The sequence below is a fragment of the Salmo salar genome, chromosome ssa09 (assembly GCF_905237065.1).
Source record: "Salmo salar chromosome ssa09, Ssal_v3.1, whole genome shotgun sequence".
NCBI lineage: Eukaryota > Metazoa > Chordata > Actinopteri > Salmoniformes > Salmonidae > Salmo > Salmo salar.
Window position 1 is genome coordinate 40,796,042 of NC_059450.1, and position 23,532 is coordinate 40,819,573.

Genomic DNA, 23,532 nt, shown 5'->3' on the forward strand with positions numbered 1-23,532 from the left:
TTCTCTCTCTCTCGTTCTCTCTCTCTCGTTCTCTCTCATTCTCTCTCTCGCTCTCGTTCTCGCTCTCTCTCTCTCTGTCTCTCTCTCATTCTCTCTCTCTCTCATTCTCTCTCTCTCCAGGGGAGCAGGCCAGGAAGTTCTTCTTGCAGTCGGGTCTTCCCTCCTCGGTTCTTGCAGAGATATGGTGAACACACACACACACACACACACACACACACACACACACACACACACACACACACACACACACACACACACTGTAATAGGAATTTCCAGGTGAATAAGGAGAGCAGTCGTTAATAAGGTCCTTTAAAAAGATTTTACAAGTTGCTCAACAGAGAATTATAGTATTATTAACCTGATTTAATCCTTAACAGTCTAAGCTGAGGGGGGGGGGTAATTTAGCTATTTGATTTTGATAAAACATTTGATTTGATTTATTAGGATCCCCATTAGCCAATGGCGACAGCTAGTCTTACTGTGGTCCGACATAACGAAAAGACATTACAGACAAAACCATTGAATTTGGCCTTACTGCTATTAGCACATAGAAACGCATTGGATACCAGATTGTTTTTCAAGGGAAAAACAGATGGTCAAAAAATATATCAGAGAATAAACTTTGTTTTAAAGTGTCTGTCCTGTATCTGAGAGATATAAGAAGACCAGGGTTATTATTATTATTTGTTACCCATATTTAACCAATTTATTTTGGCACTAAACTACTTCCATATACAGTGCCTTCAGAAAGTATTCACACCCTTTGACTTTACATTTTGTTGTGTTACATCTTGAATTTAGAATGGATTACATTGTCACTGGCCTACACACAATACCCAGTAATGTCAAATTGGAATTATGTTTTTCAAGACTTTTACAAATTAATACAAAATCAAAGGCTAAAATATCTTGAGTCAACAGTTATTCAACCCTTTGTTATGGCCTAAATAAGTGAATGGGTAAAATGTGCTTAACAAGTCACTCTGTGTGCAGTAATAGTGTGGAACATGATTTTTGAATGACAACCTCATCTCTATACCCCACACATACAATTATCTGTAGGGTCCCTCAGTCGAGCAGTGCATTTCAAACACAGATTCAACCACAAAGACCAGGGAGGTTTACCATTGCCTCACAAAAAAAGGGCACCTATTGGTAGATACAGATTTTTTAAAAAGCAGACATTGAATATCCCTTTGAGCATGGTGACATTATTAATTACACTTTGGATGGTGTATCAATACACCGAGTCAAAGATACAGGCGTCCTTCCTAACTCAGTTGCCAGAGAGGAAGGAAACCACTTAGGCATTACACCATGAGGCCAATGGTGACTTTAAAACAGTTACAGAGTTTAATGGCTGTGATAGGAGAAAGCTGAGGATGGATCAACAACATTGTAGTTACTCCACAATACTAACCTAAATGACAGTGAAAAGAAGGATCCTGTACAGAATACAAATATTTCAAAACATGCATCCTGTTTGCAACAATGCACTAAAGTAATAATGCAAAGAATGTGGCAAAGAAATTTACTTTTTGTCCTGAATTTTTTCTTTTTGTCCTACAAAGTGTTAGGTTTGGAGCAAATCCAATACAACACATTACTGAATACCACTCTCCATATTTTCAAGCATAATGGCGGCTGCATCATGTTATGGGTATGCTTGTAATCATTAAATACTGGGGAGTTTTTCAGGATAAAAAAGAAACAGAATGGAGCTAAGCACAGGCAAAATCCTAGAGGAAAACCTGGTTCAGTCTGCTTTCCACCAGACACTGGGAGATGAATTCACATTTCAGCAGGACAATAACCTAAAACACAAGGCCAAATCTACACTGGATTTTCTTACCAAGAAGACAGTCAAGAAGAGTCGCGGAGTTACACTTTTGAATTAAATCGACTCCAAAATCTATGGCAAGACCTGAAAATGGTTGTCTAGCGATGATCAACAACCAATTTGACAGTGTGAAGAATTTTGAAAAGAATGTTGAACAATCCAGGTGTGGAAAGCTCTTAGAGATTTCCCCAGAAAGACTTACAGATGTAATCACTGAAGGCATTGTATTCTTCTGTACATTTTTCAGACTGTCACCGGGCTACCTTCAGATGTGTCTTGTAAGGTGTGTTAGAGCAAAACAAACAAAATGTTTGTGTTCGTGGGAGTCTCACCTTTCATATTAGTGTGTAGCCCAAACTGTTCGGACTCTACAGACCGATTCCGCATATGCGGAAGGCTGCCATTGGCAGATGCGGTGGATAGATATATAAAAAAACATCTCTAACTTAAACAGACTGATGTTGATGTGGACGTCAACTCTAGGGGGTTTCAACATACTAATCAGACAGAAACACATGTAAACGCCAGCTGAGAGGCTTTTAGGAAGTCCGCTCCTGAATTACACACTGTCACAGAATACAGTAATAATCAGTGTGTCTTCGGGCCTTGCGCCTCCAGTCTGGTGTCAAACACTATCAACATATTTCAGAACGATCCATAACATTCAACCCTCACCTTGCACTAACAGAACACTGGCAGATTGTTTATTACACAAAGGGAAAATATAAAACATGCTAAACATTAACTTTACTCACATTTCACACACACACACACACACACACCCCTCCGTGCTGGCATTAGATCTTGTGACCAGCTGCTCTCCAGTCACACACAGAGTAAGGAAGTAACACCTAACACATAAGCAATATGTCTACATGTTTGTGCCCCATGTGAGGATATTCCATAGTAATGACCCTCTCTGACCCCCCAGGGCACTGGCTGACATGAGTAAGGATGGGAAGATGGACAGGGTTTGTGCCCCATGTGAGGATATTCCATAGTAATGACCCTCTCTGACCCCCCAGGGCGCTGGCTGACATGAGTAAGGATGGGAAGATGGACAGGGTTTGTGCCCCATGTGAGGATATTCCATAGTAATGACCCTCTCTGACCCCCCAGGGCACTGGCTGACATGAGTAAGGATGGGAAGATGGACAGGGTTTGTGCCCCATGTGAGGATATTCCATAGTAATGACCCTCTCTGACCCCCAGGGCGCTGGCTGACATGAGTAAGGATGGGAAGATGGACAGGTTGGAGTTCTCCATCTCTATGAAGCTCATTAAGCTCAAACTGCAGGGCACGCCCCTTCTCTCAACTTTACCAATCATCATGAAGCAGCCGCCAGTGCCCGCCCCTAACCCCTCCTCTACAGACGCCATGTCCGCCTCGCGCTACGGTACTTTAAAACAGACACACATACATAGACTTCTCTTCTGTTCTCAATATGTCTGTAGATGCTTTATTGTAAGATTTATTTTGGCTCTTTAATGTTGTGTGTCTCTCCAGGAATGGGTTCCGTGCCAAACCTTTCTATGATGCCCAGATGCATCGCCATGCTCACCCCTAACCTCTCACCCATGACACCTATGAGCGGCCTCACCCCCATGATCCCAACAGCTACAGGCATGGCCCCCCTGGTTTCCACGTCAACGATGCCCATTCCCTTGCTGCCGTCCCTTGGCAGCCCCGCTTTGCCCAACGGCACTATGGGTGTTCTACAGCAACTCCCACCAGGACACATGGGGACAGGTAAGAGGAGGACTGTCTCTGTATGTCTCTGTCTCTCTCTGTATGTTTCTCTGTCTCTCGGTCTCTTTCTCTCTCTCTCTCTGTATGTCTCTCTGTGTCACTCTCTCTGGGTCTCTCTCTCTGTATGTCTCTCTGTCTCTGTGTCACTCTCTGGGTCTCTCTCTCGCTCTGTATGTCTGTGTCTGTGTCACTCTCTGGGTCTCTCTCTCTTTCTGTATGTCTGTCTCTGTGTCACTCTCTCTGGGTCTCTCTCTCTCTGTATGTCTCTCTGTCTCTGTGTCACTCTCTCTTGGTCTCTCTCTCTCTTTGTATGTCTCTGTCTCTTTGTCGGTGTCTCTCTCTCTGTCTCTTTGTCGGTCTCTCTCTCTCTGTATGTCTCTCTGTCTCTGTGTCTCTCTCTGTATGTGTCTCTCTCTGTGTCTTCCTCTCTCATCAGTGGTTTTCAACAGGTGTGCTGCAAAACGTTCCCTCATCTTATACACCTGATTGATTATATTTGGGAGCACCAGTGTCTCCTAAAAACAGCATCATACATTGAACTCATCTTTATCGATGTTTCAGGCAGTTGTTACAGTTGAATAATTTATTTGAATGGTGCTCATCATGAGCAAAGTCATTTGGGTCATTTTACTTCACCTGTGAGAACCCTTAGCACAGGCACGCCAGATTAGGCTGAGCTGTACCACGGCCTCTGTCACAGAGACAAACAGAGCATGGCTTTAAAATGTAGAAACTCGCTTGTCTCAAACTGTTTAAAAGTAATGATCCGTATTATCAGAAGTACGTTTCTATCTCGTATTCACAGGGCGCTCTTAAAGGGGTACACACATTCATCATAATGAGTAAGGAACTCTGAAAATAATTTGTCACGGAAAAGTGTTTATTTTTATTATGGATCAGGGTCGTTAGGAAAATGTAGGTGTACAGCACTAGTCTTTATTTCATCAAGGTGTGCCACGGTTCAATAAAGGTTGGGAACCAGTGCACTATATTTCATGCATGACATACTGTTAGCTCCAATGGTACTACCTTAACAAGGCCCGAGGAGCAATCTGTCTGGAAATGAAATGAGAGTAGAAACTGCTGTGTCACCAGGCTCTACTGAGTGGACATCATGCTGTATTTGTAATGTAACCATACAATGTTAATAGAAATGGCCTTCATAAGGAACTCAATCAACATTTGTGTCCAGGCATGCCTCCCTCTGCACCATATGCATCCTCTCCTCTGGGGCTCTCTCCTGGGATCAACAAAGCTACGTCACTGTTGGACCTGGGCTCAAGCAGGTAACACAGCCACACACACACACACACAGCCACACACAGCCACACACAGCCACACACACACACTCTTAATAGAATCAGATTCTGATCTCTACTCATTTAGATGCCAATGGACTATTTCTATAACTCCATTATATGATCCCTTTCTCCCTTTCTCTCTCTCTCTCTCTCTCTCTCTCTCTCTCCATCTCTCTCCATCTCTCTCTCTCTCTCCATCTCTATCTCTCTCCATCCTCTCTCTCTCCATCTCTCTCTCTCATCCCTCTCTACCTCGATCTCTCTCCCTCTATTCCATCATCTCTCTCTCACCATCCCTCTCTACCTTATCTCTCTCTCTCTATCTCTCTCTCTCTCTCTCTCTCTCTCTCTCCATCTCTCTCCATCTCTCTCTCTCCATCCCTCTCTCTCTCCATCCCTCTTTCTCTCCATCCCTCTTTCTCTCCATCCCTCTCTACCTCCATCCCTCTCTCTCTCGATCCCTCTCTCTCTCCATCTCTCTCTCTCATCCCTCTCTACCTCGATCTCTCTCACCATACCTCTCTACCTCATCTCTCTCTCTCTCTCTCTCTCTCTCTCTCCATCTCTCCCTCCATCTCTCTCCATCCCTCTCTACCTCCATCTCTCTCCCTCTATCCCTCCATCTCTCTCCCTCTATCCCTCCATCTCTCTCCCTCTATCCCTCCATCTCTCTCTCTCTCCATCCCTCCACCTCCATCTCTCTCTCTCTCATCCCTCTTTCTCTCCATCCCTCTTTCTCTCCATCCCTCTTTCTCTCCATCCCTCTCTACCTCCATCCCTCTCTCTCTCCATCCCTCTCTCTCTCTATCCCTCTCTACCTCGATCTCTCTCACCATACCTCTCTACCTCATCTCTCTCTCTCTCTCTCTCTCTCTCCATCTCTCCCTCCATCTCTCCATCCCTCTCTACCTCCATCTTTCTCCCTCTATCCCTCCATCTCTCTCTCTCTCCATCCCTCCACCTCCATCTCTCTCTCTCTCTCTCTCTCTCCATCCCTCTCTCTGGTCTCTAGCTCCAACTCGTCCTCCACCACCTCCCTGGCAGGTAGTTCTCCGAAGACCGCTCCCTCTGACTGGGCCGTGCCTAACGCCTCGCGTCTCAAATACAGACAGCAGTTTAACAGCCTGGACAAGCACATGACGGGATACCTCACAGGTGGGTGCTGCTGGGAAATGTAGGCAAACAGATGAGCGGCCGTCCGACAGGAGGGTGGCTATAGGTAATGTAGTTTACCTCACAGACAGGTATAGGTAATGTAGTTTGCCTCACAGACAGGTATAGGTAATGCAGTTTACCTCACAGGCATGTATAGGTCATGTAGTTTGCCTCACAGAAAGGTATAGGTAATGCAGTTTGCCTCACAGACAGGTATAGGTAATGCAGTTTGCCTCACAGACAGGTATAGGTAATGCAGTTTGCCTCACAGACAGGTATAGGTAATGCAGTTTGCCTCACAGACAGGTATAGGTAATGCAGTTTACCTCACAGACAGGTATAGGTAATGCAGTTTACCTCACAGACAGATATAGGTAATGCAGGTAACTGGATATTGCAGCACTATGAGAGGATGTAAATGAAGCCGTTAGCTTGGTGAAGAAAAGGAAGAAACTACAGCAGACTATTGAAATTCCAGTGCAGTCTAAAATGTGATGTCCCTGTGTTTTATATACACTCATTGGCCAGTTTATTAGGTACACCCTCAATTGGTATGACGGGACCTAACGCGTGCCAGGAAAACATTCCTCATTACGATTACACCACCGCCACCAAATGATTCGTCAGACCAGGCGATGTTTTTCCACTCCTCTATAGTCCAGTGTTGGTGGTCGCGTGCCCACTGTAGATCCCGGTCTGGCCGTCTGCTGCAATAGCCCTTCCTTTAGAAGGACCGATGAGTTGTACGTTCTGAGATTCCGTTCTGCACACCACTGTTGTACTGAGCCGTTATTTGTCTGTTTGTGGCCAGCCTGTTAGCTTGCACCATTCTTGCCGTTCTCCTTCGACCTCTCATCAACGAGCTGTTTTCACCCACAGGACTGCCGCTGACTGGATGTATTTTGTTTGTCTCACCATTCTCTCTAAACCATAGACACTGTCGTGCGTGAAAGCCCAGGATGCTGGCTGTTTCTGACATATTGAAACCGCCGCGTCTGGCACCGACGATCATACCACACTCCAAGTCGCTTAGGTCACTAATTTTGCCCATTCTAACGTTCAATCGATAGTAACTGAATGCCTCAATGTCTGTCTGCTTGCTTTATATAGCAAGCCACAGCCACTGTCTGTAGGAGCCCATTTTTGGGGGGGAATGGGGGGTGTACCTAATAAACTGGCCGCTGAGTGTATATTTCCACACTATAAGGTTAGAATAATACTGTGAAAATTGTGAAAGTTCTGATTGATGCTCTTTTAGTGTAAGAGCTATTTGAAATTTGAGCCTGTTTTGGTGGGATGGAGTTTTGACCTTCCATTGGGACGTCACCATTTGGTAAATTAGTTAAGAGAGTACCAAACCTCTTTGTCCATAACAGCTAATTTTCAGTTTTCCCCTACCCACTCGCTAGCTGTCCAGAGCACATCGGACTGTTAGCTTAAGAGGCCCATCGGACAAATTCTTTGGCCACCATACCTATTTTGCCAATTGGCCTGGTTTACCACACGGAGCCCTGCTGATCCGTCTGTCGACGTAATAGCACGAGGGGGCCACAACAGACTTTCGTCCGTCGCGACGTCCCTCCAAGGCCTTTCTGCTAACTTGCTAGCTGCCTGAAGCCACTCATTGGACTCCTTTGATTCACTCGGATACGCATGCCTCTCACTAACGTCAATATGCCTTGTCCATTGCTGTTTTGGTTAGTATTTATTGCCTTATTTCACTGTAGAGGCTCTAGCCCTGCTCAATACGCCTTATTTAACACTTTAGTTCCACCTACCACACGTGATGACATCACCTGGTTTAAATGATATTTCTAGAGACAATATCTCTTTCATCGTCACTCTATGCACAGGTTTACCCCCACTGTATTCACATCCTACCATACCTTTGTCTGTACATTATGCCTTGAATCTACTCTACCGTGCCCAGACATCTGCTTCTTTTACTCTCTGTTCCAAATGTACTAGGCGACCAGTTCTTTTAGCCTTTAGCCGTACCCTTATCCTACTCCTCCTCTGTTCCTCTGGTGATGTGGAGGTTAATCCAGGTCCTGCAGTGCCTAGCTCCACTCCCATTCCCCAGGCGCTATCATTTGTTGACTTCTGTAACCGTAAAAGCCTTGGTTTCATGCATGTTAACATTAGAAGCCTCCTCCCTAAGTTTTTTTTATTCACTGCCCTAGCACACTCTGCCAACCCGGATGTCTTAGCTGTGTCTGAATCCTGGCTTAGGAAGTCCACCAAAAACCCTGAAATTTTCATCCCTAACAATAACATTTTCCCGACAAGATAGAACTGCCAAAGCGGGCAGTGTTGCAATCTACTGCAGAGATAGCCTGCAGAGTTCTGTATTACTATCCAGGTCTGTACCCAAACAAATTCGAGCTTCTACTTTTAAAAATCCACCTTTCCAGAAACAATTCTCTCACCGTTGCCGCTTGCTATAGACCACCCTCTGCCCCCAGCTGTGCCATGGACACCATATGTGAATTGATTGCCCCCCATCTATCTTCAGAGCTCGTGCTGCTAGGTGACCTAAACTGGGACATGGTTAACACCTCGGCCATCCTACAATCTAAGCTTGATGCCCTCAATCTCACACAAATTAGCAATGAACCCACCAGGTACAACCCCAAATCCGTAAACACGGGCACCCTCATAGATATCATCCTGACCAGCTTGCCTTCTAAATACACTTCTGCTGTTTTCAACCAGGATCTTAGCGATCACTCCCTCATTGCCTGAGTCTGTTATGGGTCCGCGGTCAAACGACCACCCCTCATCACTGTCAAACGCTTCCTAAAACACTTCAGACCTTTCTAATCGACCTGGTCCAGGTATCCTGGGAGGATATTGACCTCATCCCGTCAGTAGAGGATGCCTGGTCATTCTTTAAAAGTGCCTTCCTCACCATCTTAAATAAGCATGCCCCATTGAAAAAATGTAGAACCAGGAACAGATATAGCCCTTGGTTCTCTCCGGACCTGACTGCGCTTGACCAGCACAAAAACATCCTGTGGCGTTCTGCATTAACATCGAATAGCCCCCGTGATATGCAACTTTTCTGGAAGTTAGGAACCAATATACACAGGCAGTTAGGAAAGCAAAGGCTAGCTTTTTCAAGCAGAAATTTGTATCCTGTAGCACAAACTCCAAAAAGTTCTGGGACACTGTAAAGTCCATGGAGAATAAGAGCACCTCCTCCCAGCTGCCCACTGCACTTAGGCTAAGAAACACTATCACCACCGATAAATCCACTATAATTGAGAATTTCAATAAGCATTTTTCTACGGCTGGCCATGCTTTCCACCTGGCTATCCCTACCCCGGTCAACAGCCCTGCACTCCCCTCAGCAACTTGCCCAAGCCTCCCCCATTTCTCCTTCACCCAAATCCAGATAGCTGATGTTCTGAAAGAGCTGCAAAATCTGGACCCCTACAAATCAGCCGGGCTAGACAATCTGCCGAAATTGTTGCAACCCCTAACACTAGCCTGTTCAACCTATCTTTCGTATCGTCTGAGATTCCCAAAGATTGGAAAGCTTCCGTGGTCATCCCCCTCTTCAAAGGGGGAGACACTCTAGACCCAAACTGCTACAGACCTATATCTATCCTACCCTTCCTTTCTAAGGTCTTCGAAAGCCAAGTTAACAAACAGATTACCGACCATTTCGAATCCCACCGTACCTTCTCCGCTATGCAATCTGGTTTCAGAGCTGGTCATGGGTGCACCTCAGCCACGCTCAAGGTCCTAAATGATATCATAACCGCCATCGATAAGAGACATTACTGTGCAGCCGTATTCATTGACCTGGCCAAGGCTTTCGACTCTGTCAATCACCACATTCTTATTGGCAGACTCAACAGCCTTGGTTTCTCAAATGATTGACTTGCCTGGTTCACCAACTACTTCTCAGATAGAGTTCAGTGTGTCAAATCGGAGGGCCTATTGTCCGGACCTCTGGACGTCTCTATGGGGGTGCTACAGGGTTCAATTCTTGGGCCAACTCTTTTCTCTGTATACATCAATGATGTCGCTCTTGCTGCTGGTGAGTCTCTGATCCACCTCTACGCAGACGACACCATTCTGTATACTTCTGGCCCTTCTTTGGACACTGTGTTAACTAACCTCCAGACAAACTTCAATGCCATACAACTCTCCTTCCATGGCCTCCAACTGCTCTTAAATACAAGTAAAACTAAATGCATGCTCTTCAACCGATCGCTGCCCGCACCTGCCCGCCCGTCCAGCATCACTACTCTGGACGGCTCCGACTTAGAATATGTGGATAACTACAAATAGACTCACATTAAGCATCTCCAATCCAAAATTAAATCTAGAATCGGATTCCTATTTCGCAACAAAGCATCCTTCACTCATGCTGCCAAACATACCCTTGTGAAACTGACCATCCTACCGATCCTCGACTTCGGCGATGTCATTTATAAAATAGCCTCCAACACTCTACTCAACAAATTGGATGCAGTCTATCACAGTGCCATCCGCCTTATCTCAGCTCACTGGTCACCATAGCAGCACCCACCTGTAGCACGCGCTCCAGCAGGTATATCTCACTGGTCACCCCCCCCAAAGCCAATTCCTCCTTTGGCCGCCTTTCCTTTATTTCAGTTATGAGAAATGGACTGAGGTTGCTTTATTCTGTGTGTTTCAGGTCCGCAAGTGAGGAATGCCATGGCAACCACTCTGCTCACTCATACACAGCTGGCCACCATCTGGTGAATATGCCTTCATCATCATCATCATATCATTATCTTGTACCTGTATAAGAACGTGTGTGTGTGTGTGTGTGTGTGTGTGTGTGTGTGTGTGTGTGTGTGTGTGTGTGTGTGTGTGTGTGTGTGTGTGTGTGCGGGTGGGCATGTCTGTCTGTCTGTCTGTCTGTCTGTCTGTCTGTCTGTCTGTCTGTCTGTCTGTCTGTCTGTCTGTCTGTCTGTCTGTCTGTCTGTCTGTCAGGACCCTGGCTGATGTAGATAAGGATGGGACGCTAAGAGGAGAGGAGTTTATTCTGGCCATGCATCTAGTGGATGTGGCCAAGACCGGAAAACCCTTACCCCTCACACTACCAACAGAACTAATACCACCATCAGAGAGGTACACACCCACAACCAACATAATTAATACCACCATCAGAGAGGTACATGCTCACACCCCTGTTTCTTGTAGGGGTTCTGTGAATGGGACCAGCTTGTCTCTCTATGCTGGCATCACTGAAGAACTGGAGGCTGAGCCACCACAGATAACCAAAAACAACTGTACGTACACACACACTCACAGACACACACTCACACTCATACTCTCACTCATACTCTCATACTCTCATACTCTCATACTCTCACTCTGTCTGTCTGTCTGTCTGTCTGTCTGTCTGTCTGTCTGTCTGTCTGTCTGTCTGTCTGTCTGTCTGTCTGTCTGTCTGTCTGTCTGTCTGTCTGTCTGTCTGTCTGTCTGTCTGTCTGTCTGTCTGTCGTCTGTCTGTCTGTCGCTCTCTGTCTGTCGCTCTCTGTCTGTCGCTCTCTGTCTGTCGCTCTCTGTCTGTCGCTCTCTGTCTTTTTCTCTCTCTGTCTTTCTCTCTCTCTGTCGGTCTCTTTCTCTCTCTCTGTCGGTCTCTTTCTCTCTGTCGGTCTCTTTCTCTCTGTCGGTCTCTTTCTCTCTGTCGGTCTCTTTCTCTCTGTCGGTCTCTTTCTCTCTCTCTCTGTCGGTCTCTTTCTCTCTCTCTCTGTCGGTCTCTTTCTCTCTCTCTCTGTCGGTCTCTTTCTCTCTCTCTCTGTCGGTCTCTTTCTCTCTCTCTCTGTCGGTCTCTTTCTCTCTCTCTCTGTCGGTCTCTTTCTCTCTCTCTCTGTCGGTCTCTTTCTCTCTCTCTCTGTCGGTCTCTTTCTCTCTCTCTCTGTCGGTCTCTTTCTCTCTCTCTCTGTCGGTCTCTTTCTCTCTCTCTCTGTCGGTCTCTTTCTCTTTCTCTCTCTCTGTCGGTCTCTTTCTCTTTCTCTCTCTCTGTCGGTCTCTTTCTTTCTCTCTCTCTGTCGGTCTCTTTCTTTCTCTCTCTCTCTGTCGGTCTCTTTCTGTCGGTCTCTCTCTCTTTCTCTTTCTCTCTCTCTTTCTCTCTCTCTCTCTTTCTCTCTCTCTCTTTAACAGTGTCGTTTGAGGATAAGTTCAAGGCCAACCTGGAGCGAGGGAACGCAGAGCTGGAGAAAAGAAGACAGGCTCTGCAGGATGCACAGAGGAGAGAGGATGAGAAACGCCAGCAGAAGGAGAGAGAGGAGCGAGAGAGGAGAGAGAGGGAGGTCAGGGAGCAAGAGGAGAGGAGGAGGAAGGAGGAAGAGAGGAGGATGGAGCTGGAGAGACAGAAAGAGGAGGAGAGGCTGAAGGAGTTGGAGAGAAAAGAGGTGAAGAGGCGTGTTCTGCCAGCCGTGGTATATCAGACTGTATACCACGGGTATGACAAAACATTTATTTTTGACTGCTCTAATTACGTTGGTAACCAGTTTATAAGAGCAGTAAGGCACCTCGGGGGTTGGCGTCGTGCCTAAGAACAGTCGTTAGCCATGGTTATTTAGCCATATACCACACCCTCGCAGGCCTTATTGTTTAAGTATGAGTGAGTCCGTGTGTGTGTTCCCCAGGCGGCGCAGCGTGAACTGAAGCGCCAGAGGAAGGAGGAGCTGGAGAGAAGGAGGAGAGGAGAGCTGCAGCGCCAGAAGAGTCAGGAACAGGAAGACGTCAGCAAACTAAAGTCCAGGAAGAGGAGTCTGGAGATGGAGTTGGAGGCTGTGGTGAGACTCACACATATATTTCACATTTGAGTCATTGAGTAGAATCTCTTATCCAGAGCCACTTACAGAAGCAATTAGGGCTAAGTGTCTTGCTCGAGGTCACATCGACACATTTTCCATCAAGTCGGCTCGGAGATTCGAACCAGTGACCTTTCGGTTGCTGGCCCAACGCTCTTAACCGCTAGGCTACCTGCCTCCCTACACACACGCGCGGACAGAGACTATACACACACACTATACACACACTATACATACACTACCGTTCAAAAGTTTTGGGTCACTTATAAATGTCCTTGTTTTTGAAAGAAAAGCATTTTTTTTTGTCCATTTAAAATAACATCAAATTGATCAGAAATACAGCATAGACATTGTTATTGTTGTAAATGACTATTGTAGCTGGAAACGGCTGTACAGAGGTCTATTATCAGCAACCATCACTCCTGTGTTCCAATGGCACGTTGTGTTAGCTAATCCAAGTTTATCATTTTAAAAGGCTAATTGATCATTAGAAAACCCTTTTGCAATTATGGTAGCACAGCTGACAACTGTTGTTCTGATTAAAGAAGCAATAAAACTGGCATTTAGGCTAGTTGAGTATCTGGAGCGTCAGCATTTGTGGTTTCGATTACAGGCTCAAAATGTCTAGAAACAAAGATCTTTCTTCTGAAACTCATCAATCTATTCTTGTTCTGAGAAATGAAGGCTATTCCATGCGAGAAATTGCCAAGAACAGCACAAACCGGCTCTGACCAGGATAGAAAGAGTGGGAGGCCCTGGTGCACAACTGAGCAAGAGGACAAGTGCATTAGAGTGTCTAGTTTGAGAAACAGACGCCTCACAAATCCTCAACTGGCAGCTTCATTAAATAGTACCCGCAAAACACCAGTCTCAACGTCAACAGTGAAGAGGCGACTCCGGGATGCTGGCGTTCTAGGCAGAGTTGCAAAGAAAAAGCCATATCTCAGACTGGCCAATAAAAATAAAAGATTAAGATGGGAAAAAGAACACAGACACTGGACAGAGGAACTCTGCCTAGAAGGCCAGCATCCCAGAGTCGCCTCTTCACTGTTGACAATGAGACTGGTGTTTTGCAGTTAATGAAGCTGCCAGTTGAGGACTTGTGATGCATCTGTTTCTCAAACTAGAGAGCACAGGCCTATAGACCTATCATGGGTTTGATTCCGGTCCTCGCCCTTCTGGCACAAATAAGTCAATCTTGATAAGAAATGACCAGACACTGTTGGAGACCACAAATAGGAAACAAATAAACCAATAAGTCAATTGACGACAACATAATGAACCCTGCGACCAAGCGGAATGAACCCTGTTTTTATTAAATAAATTTTTATTTAACCTTTATTTAACTAGGCAAGTCAGTTAAGAACAAGTTCTTATTTGCAATGAGGGCCTACCCTGGCAAAACCCGGATGACGCTGGGCCAGTTGTGCGCCGCCCTATGGGACTCCCAATCACGGCCGGTTGTGATGCAGCCTGGATTCGAACCAGGGTCTGTAGTGACGCCTCTAGCACTGAGATGCAGTGTCTTAGACCGCGGCGCCACTCGGGAACTGTTACCAAGCGGAATTATAGCGCTAAAAATAGACGTTTATCCATGAGTTAAACAGCAGTGGGCCGGATTCGAACCCATGCCGACTCTGACATACGTGTGCCGGGGTCAGTGACTGTAACCACTGGACCGACCACACAGCATTAATGAAAGCAATCATTTCATCTGCGTATTGCTTGCATTCAACGTATAATAAACAAATTTAAAACAGATTTTCCTTAACAAAACATACATTCGTCCCCTATAAATGTGTAAATGTATTATAGTCCACATAAGAATTTACACGAGACACACTAGCCTGCACGGAACCTGCAGAAGGTACTATGTAGGTACATTACTGTATCGTGTGTGTATATATAAAAATATATACGCAACATGCAACAATTTCAATGATTTTACTGAGTTACAGTTCATATAAGTAAATCAGTCAATTTAAATAAATTCATTAGGCCCTAATCTATGGAATTTACATGACTAGGCAGGGGCACAGCCATGGGTGGGGCTGGGAAGGTATAGGCCTACCCACTGGGGAGCCAGGCCCAGCCAATCAGAATTTGTTTTTTTCTTCCCACAAAAGGGCTTTATTGCAGACAGAAATCCTCAATTTGAGCGAAATAAGCTTTGGAAAATTTCTGGCACCTTTTGTTTCATTTCATGAAACATGGGACCAGCACTTTACATGTTGCATTTGTATTTTGTTCAGTGTACAAACACCACTTCCAGGTGCACCCCTGGTGGCCATTGTAAATATTTCTTCAGATATTAAAATCCTCCTGCTGCAGGATTCTTTTTCTCCTGCGAGGAAAGGGTCAAGTTTAAGATCCTACATCTGTATGTCTCTCTCTCCTAGGGTAACAAACACAGACAGATCTCTCAGCGACTGTATGTCTCTCTCTCTCCCAGCATAACAAACACAGACAGATCTCTGAGTGGCTGTATGTCTCTCTCTCCCAGCATAACAAACACAGACAGATCTCTCAGCGGCTGTATGTCTCTCTCTCCCAGCATAACAAACACAGACAGATCTCTCAGCGGCTGTATGTCTCTCTCTCTCCCAGCATAACAAACACAGACAGATCTTTTAGTGGCTGTATGTCTCTCTCTCCCAGCATAACAAACACAGACAGATCTCTCAGCGGCTGTATGTCTCTCTCTCCTAGGGTAACAGACACAGACAGATCTCTGAGCGGCTGCGGGATGCTCAGAGTAAAAGGAAGGTGCAACGCAGCGAGCTGGAGCTGGCCAACCAGAGACGAGACACAGCCAGACAGGACATCAACTCCCTGCAGAGACAACTAGAGGTTTGTCTGTCTGTCGCTCTGTCTGTCGCTCTGTCTGTCGCTCTGTCTGTCGCTGTTTGTTTCTATCTCTGTCTGTCTGTCTGTCTCTATCTGGCCCCTCCTAATGATGCGTCTACTGCTCCTGTGCTTCAGGAGAACCAGAGGAAGCTGTCCCAGCTGACTCCAGAACAGCAGAGGCTCAGTGACAAACTGAGGGACATGGCCCTCAACAACCTGCCAGGTACTGACTGAGACTGGGGCTATGTTAGGCTGGGGTGTAGGCTATACTAGGGTGTATGGATGGTGTGTAGGCTATACTAGGGTGTATGGGTGGGGTAGAGGGCTATACTAGGGTGTATGGATGGGCTGTAGGGCTATACTAGGGTGTATGGATGGGCTGTAGGGCTATACAAGGGTGTATGGATGGGGTGTAGACTATACTAGGGTGTATGGGTGGAGTAGAGGGCTATACTAGGGTGTATGGATGGGGTGTAGGCTATACTAGGGTGTATGGGTGGGGTAGAGGGCTATACTAGGGTGTATGGGTGGGGTAGAGGGCTATACTAGGGTGTATGGATGGGGTAGAGGGCTATACTAGGGTGTATGGATGGGGTAGACAGTAGGACTGGGGTATATAATAGGGCTATACTAGGGTGTATGGGTGGGGTAGAGGGCTATACTAGGGTGTATGGATGGGGTAGAGGGCTATACTAGGGTGTATGGATGGGGTAGACAGTAGGACTGGGGTATATAATAGGGCTATACTAGGGTGTATGGATGGGGTATAGGTCTATACTAGGGTGTATGGAGGGGGTAGACAGTAGGACTGGGGTATATAATAGGGCTATACTAGGGTGTATGGATGGGGTAGAGGGCTATACTAGGGTGTATGGATGGGGTAGAGGGCTATACTAGGGTGTATGGATGGGGTAGACAGTAGGACTGAGGTATATAATAGGGCTATACTAGGGTGTATGGGTGGGGTAGAGGGCTATACTAGGGTGTATGGGTGGGGTAGAGGGCTATACTAGGGTGTATGGATGGGGTAGACAGTAGGACTGGGGTATATAATAGGGCTATACTAGGGTGTATGGATGGGGTAGAGGGCTATACTAGGGTGTATGGATGGGGTAGAGGGCTATACTAGGGTGTATGGATGGGGTAGACAGTAGGACTGGGGTATATAATAGGGCTATACTAGGGTGTATGGATGGGGTAGAGGGCTATACTAGGGTGTATGGATGGGGTAGAGGGCTATACTAGGGTGTATGGATGGGGTAGACAGTAGGACTGGGGTATATAATAGGGCTATACTAGGGTGTATGGATGGGGTATAGGTCTATACTAGGGTGTATGGAGGGGGTAGAGGGCTATACTAGGGTGTATGGATGGGGTAGAGGGCTATACTAGGGTGTATGGATGGGGTAGAGGGCTATACTAGGGTGTATGGATGGGGTAGACAGTAGGACTGGGGTATATAATAGGGCTATACTAGGGTGTATGGATGGGGTAGAGGGCTATACTAGGGTGTATGGATGGGGTAGACAGTAGGACTGGGGTATATAATAGGGCTATACTAGGGTGTATGGATGGGGTAGAGGGCTATACTAGGGTGTATGGATGGGGTATAGGTCTATACTAGGGTGTATGGAGGGGGTAGACAGTAGGACTGGGGTATATAATAGGGCTATACTAGGGTGTATGGGTGGGGTAGAGGGCTATACTAGGGTGTATGGATGGGGTAGAGGGCTATACTAGGGTGTATGGATGGGGTAGACAGTAGGACTGAGGTATATAATAGGGCTATACTAGGGTGTATGGGTGGGGTAGAGGGCTATACTAGGGTGTATGGGTGGGGTAGAGGGCTATACTAGGGTGTATGGATGGGGTAGACAGTAGGACTGGGGTATATAATAGGGCTATACTAGGGTGTATGGATGGGGTAGAGGGCTATACTAGGGTGTATGGATGGGGTAGACAGTAGCACTGGGGTATATAATAGGGCTATACTAGGCCATGTTCCACATTCAATCAAACATGACTGAATAGGACTCCATGTTTGGAGACATACAATACAGTGCCTTCAGAAAGTATTCATACCCCTTGACTTATTCCAGATTTTGTTGAACCAGCCTGAATTGTTTTCTCACCCATCTTAACACAATACCCCGTAATGACAAAGTGAAAACATGTTTATAGAAATGTTTGCAAGTTTATTGAAATTAAATACCATATTATATCTAAAATGACTTAAATGACTTAAATGTAAATGTATATCTAATTTACATAAGTATTCACATTCTTCAGTCAATACTTTGTAGAAGCAACTTTGGCAGTGATTACAGCTTTGAGCCGTCTATCAGCTTTACACATCTGGATTTGGGGATTTTCTCCCACTCTTCCTTGTGGATTTTCTCAAGTTCTGTTAAGTTAGATGGGGAGCGGCGGTGAACAGCAATCTTCAAGTATTTCCACAGATTTTCAATGGGATTCAAGTCTGTGCTTTAGCTGGGCCACTCAAGGACTTTCACATTCTTGTTCTGAAGCCATTCCAGTGTTTCTTTGGCTGTATGCTTGGGGTCATTGTCCTGTTGGAATGTAAATCTTCGCCCCCAGTCTAAGGTCGTTTTTAGGTTCTCGTCAAGGATTTGCCTGTATTTGGCTCCATTCATTGTTCCCTCTATCCTTACCAGTCTCCCTGTCGCTGAAAAGCATCCCCATAACATGATGCTGCCACCACCATGCTTCACGGCAGGGATGATCTGTGCCTGGTTTTCTCCAGACATGGCTCTTTGCATTCAGGCCAGACAAGTCAACGTTTTGTCCTCTCAGACCACAGAATCTTTAGTCTAATGCTCTGAGTCTATTTGCCTTTTTGCAAACTCCCAGGCATGCTGTCATGTGCCTTTTTCTCACGATTGGCTTCCGTCTGGCCACTCTTACCATAAAGCCCAGATTGGTGAAGTGCTGTAGAGACTGTTGTCCTTCTGGCAGGTTCTCCCATCTCAGCCAAGGAACTCTGTAGTTCTGTCAGAGTGGTCATTGGGTTCTGGGTCACCTCCGTGACCAAGGTCCTTCTTGCCTGGTTGCTCAGTTTGGTCGGACGGCCAGCTCTAGGCAGAGTCTGGATAATTCCAATTTCCCAATGATGGAAGCTGCTGTGCTCTTGGAATCTTTCAACACTCTAGAATTTTTTATTTTTTTACCCTTCCCCACATATATGCCTCATCACAATTATATCTCGGAGTTCTCCGGACAGTTCCTTGGACGATTGGTAAATTAGATATTTACAAAGAATATTTTCACTTTGTCGTTCTGGGGTATTGTGTGTTGATGGGTGAAAAACACAACAAAATGTGGAACAAGTCAAGAAGTGTGAATACTTTCTGACGGCACTGTAGTGAGTGTTACTAAACATTTCCCTCCTGTCACCCCCTGGGTTGTAACTCGTCTTCCTGCTGTACCCAGTCTCCACCATATCCACTCTAAAGAGCAGCACCAGCGAGAAGGACGGAGCCTGTCGTAAACTGAAGCAACAGCTGGATGCTCTGGAGAAAGAGACGGCTGCTAAACTGGCTGACATGGATCATTACCAGAACGATATACAGGTATGTACAGACCAGTACATCTCAGCTGGTTGTCTACACCAACGTCTCAGTTAATTTTAACACTCACTCTAGTCACTCGCTCAAATGTTGTGGTAAAATGTTGACGTGTAACAGTCTACCTGTATTAAAGTGAATATATGACAGGGCTTTCCAACCAGGTTCCTGGAGAGAGACCCTCCTGTAGGTTTTAACTCCAACCAGGTTCCTGGAGAGAGACCCTCCTGTAGGTTTTAACTCCAACCTTGTTCCTGGAGAGCTACCCTCCTGTAGGTTTTAACTCCAACCTTGTTCCTGGAGAGCCACCCTCCTGTAGGTTTTAACTCCAACCAGGTTCCTGGAGAGAGACCCTCCTGTAGGTTTTCACTCCAACCCCAGTTGTAACTAACCTGGTTCAGTTTATCAACCAGCTAATTATTAGAATCAGGTGCGCTCCATGAACGTGGTTGGAGTGAAAACCTACAGGAGGGGAGCTCTCCAGGAACAGGGTTTGAGTGAAAACCTACAGGAGGGGAGCTCTCCAGGAACAGGGTTCGAGTGAAAACCTACAGGAGGGTAGCTCTCCAGGAACCTGATTGGAGTGAAAACCTACAGGAGGGTGGCTCTCCAGGAACAGGGTTCGAGTGAAAACCTACATGATGGTAGCTCTCCAGGAACAGGGTTCGAGTGAAAACCTACATGATGGTAGCTCTCCAGGAACAGGGTTAGAGTGAAAACCTACAGGATGGTAGCACTCTTCCTCCCTCCTCCCTTTCTCCTGGCCTGTCTTGCTGCAGTATGGGGATGCTGATGACTGTCTGTTCTCTCCCTATATCTCTCTGTCTGCCTCTCTCTCTCTATTCAACTGCCTGAGTAACCTCTTCTACCTCCTAAAGGTGCTGTCTCTCTCTCTCTCTCTCTCTCTGTCTGTCTGTCTGTCTGTCTGTCTGTCTGTCTGTCTGTCTGTCTGTCTGTCTGTCTGTCTGTCTGTCTGTCTGTCTGTCTGTCTGTCTGTCTGTCTGTCTGTCTGTCTGTCCCTCTCTTTCTCTGTCTGTCCCTCTCTTTCTCTGTCTGCCCCTCTCTTTCTCTGTCTGCCCCTCTCTTTCTCTGTCTGCCCCTCTCTTTCTCTGTCTGCCCCTCTCTCTCTGTCTGCCTCTCTCTCTCTGTCTGCCTCTCTCTCTCTGTCTGCCTCTCTCTCTCTGTCTGCCTCTCTCTCTCTCTCTCTCTCTCTCTCTCTCTCTCTCTCTCTCTCTCTCTCTGTCTTTCTCTCTCTGTCTCTCGCTCTCTCTCTCTGTTTGCCTTTCTCTCTCTGTCTGCCTCTCTCTCTCTCCCTGTCTGCCTCTGTCGCTCGCTTTCTGTCCCTCTCTCGCTCTCATATATACTATATACAGTACCAGTCAGAAGTTTGGACACCTACTCACTCAAGGGTTCTACATTGTAGAATAATAGTGAGACATCACAACTATGACATGACACATATGGAATCATGTAGTAACCAAAAAAGTGTTAAACAAATCAAAATATATTTTATATTCGAAATTCTTAAAATAGCCACCCTTTGCCTTGGTGACAGCTTTGCATTCTTTTCTCTACATTCTACAATGTAGAAAATAGTAAAAAAACAAAGAAAAACCCTTGAATGAGTAGGTGTGTCCAAACAGTTCTGACTGGTACAGTAGTGTACTATATATATTTCTCTCTCCTCTCTCTGTGTCTAAACCACTCTTCTCTGAGTTGTCCAACCCTCTCATCCCAGTGCTCGCTGTGCCATCCTGTTAGATCCTCTGCTGTTACCAGTTCATAAAGGACTGAAGTGTAAATGTAATAGATGGTGTTCTGATTCTGAATGTGTGACCCTGTTAGTATGTGGTGAAATGTGCCCTCTTGTTGACGTGGTAACTTCAGGAACTGAGAGAGAGCCAGTGGAAGCAGCAGTCGGCTCTGGATAAACTACGGAGCATCAAAGAGGACAAAGGGAGAGAACTGGAGAGACAGAGAGAGCAGGAGGAGAGGAAGAGGAGGGAGGAGGAGGAGGAGAGGAAAAGGAGGGAGGAGGAGGAGAGGAGAGAGGAGGAGGAGGCCAAAAGGTGAACAGCTCTCCCCTCTGCCTAACACACAGACATGCTCAAGCATTATCTGCTCTTTGACATAGGCCTGTCTGTCCTTTCCCTATATCCTTCTCTCTCTCTCCCTCCCGCTCTCCTGCTCTCCCCAGGCGTATTAAACTGCAGAAGGAGCGTCAGTGGCAGGAGAAGCTGCAGAGAGAGGAGGAGGAGAGACAGAGGAGGCTGCAGGAAGAGAGAGAGGCCAAACTGAGAGAGGAGGAGAAGAAGGAGACACAAGCCCGCCTCTTAGCTGCTAAAGAAAAGGTAGAACGAGAACGCAGAGCGGAGGAGGAGGAGAGGAGGAGACAGGAGGAGAGGAGAAGACAGAGAGGAGAGGAAGAGGTTAGAGGAGGAGCGGGAGGAAGAGAAGAGAAGGCAGGAAGAGGTGGAGAGCAGGAGGTGTGAAGAGGACAAGAAGAGATGGAAGAGGAAGGAGGAGGAGAAAAGGAGGCAGCAGGAGGAAGAGAGGAAGTTGAAGGAAGAAGCGAAGAGGAAGCTGGAGGAAGAGGAGAGGAGGAGCAGAGAGGAGGAGGCGGCGGCGTTGCGGCAGCAGCAGCGTGCAGGGAAGACAGACATCCACGACAAACTGTCAGTCCTTCTTTGCGGACTAGAGGAGAGGAAAGGTAAGGAGGAACCATTAGACTATTGAACTGTTCTATTAAACCTTTATTAGGATATGGAAAACTGATAGTCACGTGGTTGTTCTGGTCAAAAGTAGTGCACTTTATAGTAGGGTGGCATTTGAGATTATTATATTTAAAAATGTTAACTGAGGTGACGTCATGAGGTGCTATTGTGTGATTGGCTGTTCCAGGCGGTCTGCCACCCCAGGCCACAGAGCACAGGAAGTCTGCGACGCTCACTTCCTTCCGGGCGATCTACCCTTTCACCGCTCGCAACCTGGAAGAACTCAGCTTTGAAGCCGATGAGGTCATCGAGGTTAGAACCATACAGATGACAAGTTATTTCTGGATTTAATTCTACACTTTGCTTCTCTGTTGTCTGACCGTTGTCTGACCGTTGTGTGCCCATTCATCTGTTTGTGTGTGTCTAGGTGGATGAGAGTACGGAGCGAGAGCAGGGTTGGCTGTACGGGAGTCGTCAGGGGAAGATGGGCTGGTTCCCAGAGAGTTACGTAGAGAGACAGGCCAAATCAGAGAGACCTGCTACTATTACTACAACTACCACTGCTGGTGCTACTACTGCTGTTAATGCTGCTAAACAGGCCCTCAGACCACAGCTCTCCACCCCCAACAACACTGGGTAGGTTGAATAATATACATACACACACACACACACACACACACACACACACACACACACACACACACACACACACATTTATAGATACACACACCACACACACACCGTTTCTAGCCATAGGTATTTCTCATAGGTGTGGAGCGTGTAACCTTTCCTCAACCCTGATGAGACATTGATATGGTGATTTGTGTAAATACTGTACTGACCTCTGACCCTTCATGACCTCTGACCCTTCATGTCTTACAGGAAACCTGGGGGAGATGCTTCCATGTCAACAGGACAGAACTCCGCCTTCACGCCTACACACGCCCCTCAACCCACCCCCTCGGAGCTGGTACAGGTAGAGGAGGAGTGGGAGGGGCCAATTGAAGCTAGGGTAGTGTTGGTTCTGTTTTTCTGTGCTCCGTTTTATTTATTTAACATGTAAGGAACACTCAAAATGTGCACTTATAAATCATAACAATTTTAATCAAAATACAGCTGTAGACAGAAGTCAAATATCAAACATCACACATACAACTGATGTCTCTCCTTAGTTTTGCAAGATAGGAAAAGTCCCAATTGATTTTATTAAGCCCGAAGTCCAGCCCTTGTGATGTCACTGTATACGTCATTACCTTCTACTCATCAGACCAAGCCCATGCATACACAGCTATACAAACTTGCAAGAGAGATACAATAGTTCCAGTGTTTTCTAAGGGCTCAGCAGTAAATGTCCACTCCCCAAGTTGATTTATAGAGGTCTGTCTGACTAGTCTCGTATCTCTTTCACTCCCCTGCAGGGTTCTGTGTCTAATCTCTTTTAGCCTAGAGGTTCTTTCTCACAGACACCCTGTTATGATGCAATAACTCACACATCTCTCAGACCGTTTCTTATAAGAGGCAGAGAGTAGAAAAAA

At 46.3% G+C, this 23,532-nt stretch overlaps 1 protein-coding gene across 1 annotated transcript in view; it reads left to right on the top strand.

The window, feature by feature from the left end:
• Positions 1 to 23,532, top strand: part of LOC106611341 (intersectin-2-like) — a 115,667-nt gene that overhangs the window by 23,274 nt on the left and 68,861 nt on the right. The window contains 19 exon segments of the mRNA XM_045723678.1: positions 121 to 184; positions 3,053 to 3,237; positions 3,348 to 3,590; positions 4,783 to 4,876; positions 5,904 to 6,046; positions 10,719 to 10,782; positions 11,021 to 11,158; positions 11,231 to 11,319; positions 12,197 to 12,447; positions 12,685 to 12,834; positions 15,562 to 15,702; positions 15,835 to 15,922; positions 19,150 to 19,289; positions 21,171 to 21,352; positions 21,481 to 21,693; positions 21,695 to 21,993; positions 22,185 to 22,309; positions 22,425 to 22,633; positions 22,880 to 22,973. Coding sequence (XP_045579634.1) covers positions 121 to 184; positions 3,053 to 3,237; positions 3,348 to 3,590; positions 4,783 to 4,876; positions 5,904 to 6,046; positions 10,719 to 10,782; positions 11,021 to 11,158; positions 11,231 to 11,319; positions 12,197 to 12,447; positions 12,685 to 12,834; positions 15,562 to 15,702; positions 15,835 to 15,922; positions 19,150 to 19,289; positions 21,171 to 21,352; positions 21,481 to 21,693; positions 21,695 to 21,993; positions 22,185 to 22,309; positions 22,425 to 22,633; positions 22,880 to 22,973 — 2,912 coding nt within the window.